At 34.1% G+C, this 7850-nt stretch overlaps 1 protein-coding gene across 1 annotated transcript; it reads right to left on the bottom strand.

The window, feature by feature from the left end:
• Positions 1–660: 660 nt before the first annotated feature.
• On the bottom strand, positions 661–6492 carry LOC140960077 (uncharacterized). Its single transcript, XM_073418208.1, has 10 exons — positions 6232–6492; positions 5884–5989; positions 5214–5310; positions 3360–3417; positions 2999–3126; positions 2828–2920; positions 2011–2286; positions 1574–1800; positions 994–1209; positions 661–864 (listed from the first exon to the last, which is right to left on the bottom strand). Exons 1-10 carry the CDS (start codon positions 6309–6311, stop codon positions 760–762), a joined length of 1386 nt encoding a protein of 461 aa, XP_073274309.1. The 5' UTR covers positions 6312–6492; the 3' UTR covers positions 661–759.
• Between the last annotated feature and the right edge of the window lie 1358 nt (positions 6493–7850).

Here is a 7850-nt window from a genome sequence, read left to right as displayed (position 1 = left end):
GCGTTTATTAAAATATTGATGTTTGGTGGAGAATTTTCTTTAAAAAGTACTTGACAAAAAGAATAGAAGTCGAAAAACAATTTTCGGAATTTATTTTTATCCAAATATTAAAATTATTTCTGATTTTTTCTATATATAAAAAAACACTTTTAAAAGTCAAATTTGATAATATAAAATTTTATTGTACAGTAACAAGTGCACATGATTATTATGTCCAAAGCCCATTGATGAGATTATGGACAATACTGAAAAGCCCAAATCTCATTTTGATGGGATCCATTCTTAGGAAAAGGCTTTTCCATCATTATGGGACTGGAAAAATATTCCCCCGTCCATTCGGAATTCAAATTGTAAGGGCGTTCCATGACCATGTCGACATAAGCACTACTATGACACAATCAAAAATGTTAAATTGTTAAAAGGGTCGGTGGGACATTTCCTCGCGAAGCCCTTCCAACGATCAAGTCGAACACTAATATCGAATGGTAAAACCGCTAAAAATATGAGGCCTGTAGATCCTCTCTCAAAACCACTAATGATGCCTTCCATCAGCAAATCTGTGAATGCGTTTGGTTGGTTTGTGAAAATTTCTTGAAATGCAGGTTTTCTACATCTGGAAATATGCTCGCAGATGTTTATACGGGAAGGGTTGTCCATTCATTCCCAGCCAACATTTACTATTTATACAGTCTATACATGATTTGCCTGTTCACTGAGTAACCAGTAAAATCGTCCCAGCATGATACTCAATCTTGACTATTACTTTCTTCTGCCATTATTCCAACCTAAACCAGCATTACCCTTGTTCCCAATTGCTTGTATTGGTTCTGTCAAACCCTTCATGCTACCTCCAAGTGCCTCACCCTGTACAAAGTCATCGACGACTTTATTTACAGTACATCGCAAGACTCAAAAGCTGGATGAATTGCCATGAGAGATGGGACATGAGTTGAACTCAGATGATAAAACTGCCATAATCCAGTTCGCACTTACCTCCTTCCAGCCCATGTTTTCTAGAATTTTTCTGGCATAACTTCTTTCCCCAAACGAAGTGTTCAATGCCTCGGAAGCCGCTTCTTCAGGATTTAAATAATTTGGAGATGATGGGATAGAATCAGAACAAGTAACAGAACTCTTTTGTCCTATTCCTACACCAAAGCCACCATGCAACGCTCTTCTCTCAGCAGCTCTGTCCCGGTAAATATGATCCTACGATTTTAAATCACCAAAATAAAGAAGGAAAAGAATATCATGACACATTGTATTTGCACCAATAAATATAATGTACTTGAGCACTGGAACTATATGTTACACCAGCATAAACAAGTTAAACATATTTATTACCCAAATTCTGAGTAAACTAATGCATGGACTAGAGGATCTAACACAAGACATGTGATTTGGAGTGATCGCATTAGTTGAGGAGCCATATATTTGCAATGAAACATGCTAGAGAAGATGGCCAAGAAAAAACTGTTAGATCCTAGAGAAACACAAAGAATAGAACTTAGTCACGATGTATAAGAAGATATTGAAGAGGCACTCTAAAAGATTAAAAGCTCATGTACTTTACCTTGCTAGATGAGCTAGGTTTTGCTGATGACATAAACATGTCCTTTTGGTAATCAAGAGCATCCAAGCTCTGAGATTTAGATTCCTGATCATGATTTGGTAACTTGTTTGTATGGTTATCAATCGATAATTTTGGAAAGTCCCAATCTTTTGTTGGGTTGGAAGCATCATATGTTGACGAGGATGTCACATATTGCAAACTTGGAATCTTCAATCTGTATATCCGGCCTGTTATAGGATAAAAAAAATTTATCTGACGATAAGGTTGTTTCTTCTTGAATTTTTATTATTAATTTTTAAATAGGGCTCAGATTAGTGGAACCTCTCTCACTTTGGGAAGAGGTGGTACCACTATGACACAAGGGTGCAATGGTATCTGTACATGAATTTTAGAAAGGTAAATAATAAAAAAAATAGGAGGATGGGTAACAGGCAAACCTGTTGTCACTCGTACCATATCGAGATACACGTCACAAATTGGAGCCGTTTTCAGTTTACCACCACCAGAAGGCACTGATGGATGGAACTTTAAAGAGTGCTTCATCAATCTGCCAACTAGCCTAGACACCTCAGTCTTTCCATCTTTTTTTGTTTCTTTGACCAAAGCCCAATCCCATATATTCACCACGTGAAAATCTGACACCCTTTCATCTATTTGACTGATTTGACCGTACTGAGCACGCCAATTCTCTTCTTCCTGACTCTGAGACATCCCTGAAAGACGATTGCATATTGGCCAACGCTGACAAAATATGATAACATTATGCTTACTTCTTCCTACATGAGGAAAAACTAATAAACTACTCAAATAAAGAACACCCTTTTATTCGTTCCTGTAACTTTAAAGAGACAACATATATGACATAAAAGATTCCCACAATATTTTCCCTATGCATCTTCAAAATTTTAATTAAGATGGATAGGAAGAAAATAAGAGGAACAATCTTCAAGGCTGTGTAGGTATTAACAGATTCTAAATAAAAGAATTTGAAAATCAATGAAATTGAAATGATGGGATTTCAACTGCCCAAAAGTTTGAAGGATGAATCTCAAATTATCAAAATTTTCTTGTTGTAAAATACAAATGAAGGGTTTAGATGACATAATTAAAATGCACGCTGACAGCCGATCAAATCCAAATGCTACCTGAGTGAATGTTGACTAACATGCAATATAAAGTATCAACAACAATTTAGTAAAACAACTTTATAATATATAAATGCACTGGAAAACATTATTTCGAGGTTTTGGATACCTTCATCTGAACTATATTTGCTCAGATTACTCAAAAAATTGGGGTCATCAGGGATCCACTCGCCTTCTTCATGTTCTTCAGTATCTTCACCTCCTGCAGTTGAACAAACAAGACATTGTATGATCCACTCCAGTAACCTTGATCCAGACACATACAAAAATTTTCACAAACCATGCGATGGTAAGCTTAGCTTCTCCATGTTGTTAGCGTCCAAGGGAATTTTCACATCAGATGAAGCGGTATTCGCTGTTAGATTGGAATAACCTGATAAGTACATATCAATAAGAGTGTCCTCCAGCCTGCATGAGAAAACTCTGGCTTAGAAATCTGCAGCGGTCAATGAAAATCGAGGCCAAAACGATAAAAAAAAAAAAAAAAAAAAATTTGATTGAGCCTGAGCACACCATTCTGATGGTGAAGATGCATACTTTTATTGGTCACCGTAATTAAAATCAAAGGGATCAGTAAAAAGAAAAAAAAAAAAAAAAAAAAAAAAAAAAAAAAAAAAAAATTTGATTGAGCCTGAGCACACCATTCTGATGGTGGAGGTGGATACTTTGATTGGTCACTGTAATTACATTCTGAGGGATCTGTCAAGAGATACACACAACACAGAACATGAAAATATGGGGAAAATAACAAATGAATCCATATGATAACCATATGCATAATACCACAACCGCCTATGTTTATAAGCCCGATACAAGTACCAACTAGAAATAGTGAACGGAAGTATTTACCCAAACAGGAAAACTGATTCAAGAAAATAAACCGTTACAGCACATACTGTGAAGACCCGAAATCTTGCAACGAAAAAAAAAATCTATATATGTCATAGGAAATTTCAGCTCATTTTGGCACAACATTTTTTTTGTTTCATACAATCATAAACTTGAAAATTTGAATAATCATTGTCCCTTCATTATTGACCATTTATCACCCTATGCAATATGGAAGTGCACCAATCTTGGAAGAGATTCATGCAGCCAAAATCACTCTACATTTGCACTTAAGGAAAACCAAAATCACTCATGATTCTCGGATGTGTATCTTGAATCAAGAAGAGGCCACGTTCATTCGGGAGAGAAAAGTGCAACCATCACTTTGATTAAGTAATCAGCGACATTCTTGGAGTGATACGGGATTACCTTTATAGTTGGTTATTCAAGCCTATATAAGAAGCAAACTCTCTCCCCATAACTTCAAGAATTCAAAATTTAGCATTTGCAGCAGCCTAGACGAAGCTCTACCGCAAACTTGTTCGAACGGAGTTCTTTTAGCACGTCCTTCTAGCGTTTTAATCCAAACGAAATCAGTAAGTGGGCTTTTGCTATGTATTTCTTTGTAACTTAAACTTTGTATAAGTATTTCATGACATGCTTGTATGTATGTCAAACCATTTTCAAAAATGCTATTATGTATTTCATAAAAATCTCGATCGATGTACGATATATTCCTTCTATTTCCGATGTTCTTTGATTCTGCTGAGTTCATTCAAAAATTCCGATAAGTGTTGTTTGATACATCTGATTCTGTGGTGCACTGTTATGATTCGAGTGGGATATGGAACGACGATTGTAAATTATATGGCCCTCATCAGTGGGTATAAAACTGTGTTCCGGCCCCCATCAGTGGGTATAAAACTGTGTTTTGGACTCACCCCTTAGAGGACTAACATATTGGGGACAATTTGACCATGGATAACGAGATGAATAACAGTGTTTTCGTTTGTTCTGATTCGTTCTGTTCTGAATGTCTGATAATCTCTGTTTCGCATTTCGATTCTGATTCTGATCTGATATGATATACTACGTTTTGAAAATCAATTTGCAATATGGGTTTTAAATTATATTTATATGTACTTGTGGTAATCGATCGGCCCCCACTTGCTGAGTGTTTCCCAAAACACTCACCCCTTACATCTCTTTCCAGATAAGAACGAAGATCAAGTAGACGACGATGAATAAGACATGCTTCGGGGTTGGTGATGAAGTTTCGAGATATGAAGATTTCTCGCTTAAGTTCTTCCTAAGTTTTGATTCAAGTTGTACAATGCTTCCGCACATTTTCTTTCGTTTTGGAATTTATCGCTGTAAGACAAGATTATTTTGAGTTAATGATGAAATAGACTGGTTTTTGGTTTATACTGTACTACGAGGCTTGTTGTTTTCAATTGCGTGGTTGTAAAACAACGCCGATGTCGACTAACCCCGGTCTCGGGGCGTGACACATACCAAAACAAGACAACAAATACTCAAATGTTAGCAAGACGTTTATATGATTGCAAACATGTTGCAGGTATAAATAATGCGATTTATGACAAGATGGAAAAGTGTTCTGAAAAAGGTCAATGAAACATAAAAGCAGCACAGGCATACTAGTTTACCTTGCACAGGCTCATTGGAAACTTCTTCTCCACTAGTTTTAGCTTCATGTGTGTCTCCTTTACAAGCAGAATCAAGAATTTCAGGTTGATCCGCATCCTGATAAATATATAGTATAAATGCTAATATCCAGATTTTCAAGTTGGAAATGCTTGAGCTGATTGAGAGTTCTCCACTCTAATTTATGGTCTGACCTGCCAATGACTTGCAGGCCAGACATCAGGGAATAGAGGCTCGTGATCAAATTTCCAAAAACTACATTTGGTGGCAGTGTACTGGGTGGGCAACAGAAGTTTCAAAAGTTTGAGCTGATTGTGAGAGCAACGATAATAGCTTTTATATCAACTCATGTGTAAGACAGACAGAGTCTTGGAACAAAATATCCAAGGTTTCCAAGTGATTGCAGTATTTTCACTACGTGGGCTTAAAAATAAGTATAAAACCAAACAATTGAAATGTTAAAGGATAAGGCTTGCAGAGGCTTAAAAACAAGGCAACTTATACGCTAGTAGCATGATGAGGAAAAAAAGGTCGGGAACGGAAAATGGTTTGATAATATTGCCATATTTGACATTTCTATTGAGAATGTAATCAAAGTTCCACGGAAATAGAATAATTTACCAATATATATTTACATAGACATATATGATATATCAACTTTCAACTGAATACCAGTTTGGATCCGAGTAGGACATAATTTCCATTTTCAAATTTGTAATAAAGTCCATCTCGGCTGCTATAATACCAGCCTGCTTGTGGGTCATGGTAAAATCCAGAGCTGCGTCAAAATGAAAAACCAAAAAATATATGAAAAAACCCAAAAAATCCAACATAAACATTCCAAAATTAAAAATATACATAAAAACCGAGCTTCAATACGAGGTTTCGAATCCGAATTTCCAATCACACGTGCAGTGATTATCAAACAATCAGTAAATTGCAAGCTGCGGTATTCGCGAAACACGAATCGAGGGACGAACAAAAACAAGAGAAACAAATTTAAGGAAAAAAAACGAAAACCTGGCGTGGCAGTAAAGCTGAGAGGTTTCATCCCACTCGAAGTTACAATCAGTTTCCTGCTGCAAGTCAGCTCCCGCCATTGTTGCAACCGAGCTTATGCTTCACCTCTCCTCTCCTATCTGAAGCGACGATGGGATTGTTCTTGATTTGAATCTCTTCTGCTTTCCCAAATTCAACAAAATTTATTTTAATATATAAACATGATCAAATAAATTTTTAAAATTTATTCCTTAAATTGTTACATAAAAAATTTCAAAAAAAAAATTTTATTTCAACTCTGATTAAAATGAAAAACTTACTCAAAATTGGGTGATTGTAATATCAATTTTATCCCTAAAATCCGATCATGTCGATTCGGGACCCGNTAATATGTGTGTGTGTGTTTATCTTTAAATCTTTTTTCAATATACTATCAAGTATCAGCATGAATAACATATGAACACGATTTTTTAATATTTCCCATTTGAAAATTAAATTTTTCCATGTTTTATTTTCTCGTAGAAAAATGTTATGGTGTGAATATAATATACTCGTGTTACGTTATTTTGGTAAAAATATACAAATAGCTTATTTTAACAACAAAATAGTACTTTTTATCATAAAGAACATATTATATAGCACTTGAAGTATTATTCGTTACCGTTTGGTTCGTGGTATGAGACAAATAATATGGAGATAAGTAATATTTTTTAATAATAAACTATATAAAAATGATATTTAATATAATGTTTGATTCGATTGATTAATTTGATTAAATTTGAGATAATGTGATATTACCGTTTTATCTTTTTGAAAATATTAATAAAATATTTATAATGTTATTTATTAAGAGTAATATTGTAATTTTAATTCAATGATTTGATTGATGTAAGATAAATGATTGGTAGATGGATAAATAAATAATATGGTGCATCAAACATGAGATTATATTAGATAAAAATATGGATAAATAATATAACGAACTAAAAGTAGAAAAACATATTATTTATAAAATTTAATTTTTTGAATATATTGAAGGAAAAATGAATTTTTTTAATAAAATGTTTTTTTAATAGAAAGTAATTAATATGAAATTCGCAATAATTTTTTTGGTCCGGAGTTGCTTGTACTTTTCATTGAGATAGGGAAATAAGCTTAGTGAGCTAGTAAAACTAAGAAATAGTTTTGAAATCCAAGAACAGATGATGGAAAAGAAAAATTATGGGACTAAAATTTAACATTTCAAAATTGAGTCCAAAAATTAGTTAGCTAATTAATAAATTCTAACATCATTTAGTATTTTAATATTTAATTTGTAGGGTTAAACGTGCACGAGTCAAATTAGTATTGAGATGAGTGATATTCTGATAAGTTCTCATGCATCAAACTGATGACGTTGTGTCGCTTGATTAAAAATACTTATGAGGTCTTATATCTCGTAGAAACTATTCCTATAAGTTCTCAGTCTTATATCCGTTAAAAATACTGATAAATTCTCATACGTCATCCCTTCTTCCACCTATAAGGAAATCCGTTAAAAACTTTGATTGGTATGTACAAACTCATTTCAATTAGGACTTATCACTTCCTAAATCGAAATTCTTAGTGATAACTTTTCACAACTAACTCTACTTTTTAAG

Source organism: Primulina huaijiensis, chromosome 15 (genome assembly GCF_012295235.1).
Source record: "Primulina huaijiensis isolate GDHJ02 chromosome 15, ASM1229523v2, whole genome shotgun sequence".
In the NCBI taxonomy this organism is placed as follows: domain Eukaryota; kingdom Viridiplantae; phylum Streptophyta; class Magnoliopsida; order Lamiales; family Gesneriaceae; genus Primulina; species Primulina huaijiensis.
The sequence above is the reverse complement of the archived record's forward strand: the minus strand, read 5'-3'. Positions and strand labels throughout refer to the sequence as shown.

Excerpts from the sequence above, each read along its gene's own strand:
- LOC140960077 (XM_073418208.1), bottom strand. The coding sequence starts at position 6,311 with ATGGCGGGAGCTGACTTGCAGCAGGAAACTGATTGTAACTTCGAGTGG. Across the intron at positions 3,418-5,213 it reads TTCCAATGAGCCTGTGCAAG|ATCCCTCAGAATGTAATTAC; the intron begins GTAAACTAGTAT and ends ATCTCTTGACAG. Across the intron at positions 1,801-2,010 it reads TATGGTACGAGTGACAACAG|GCCGGATATACAGATTGAAG; the intron begins GTTTGCCTGTTA and ends ATCCTATAACAG.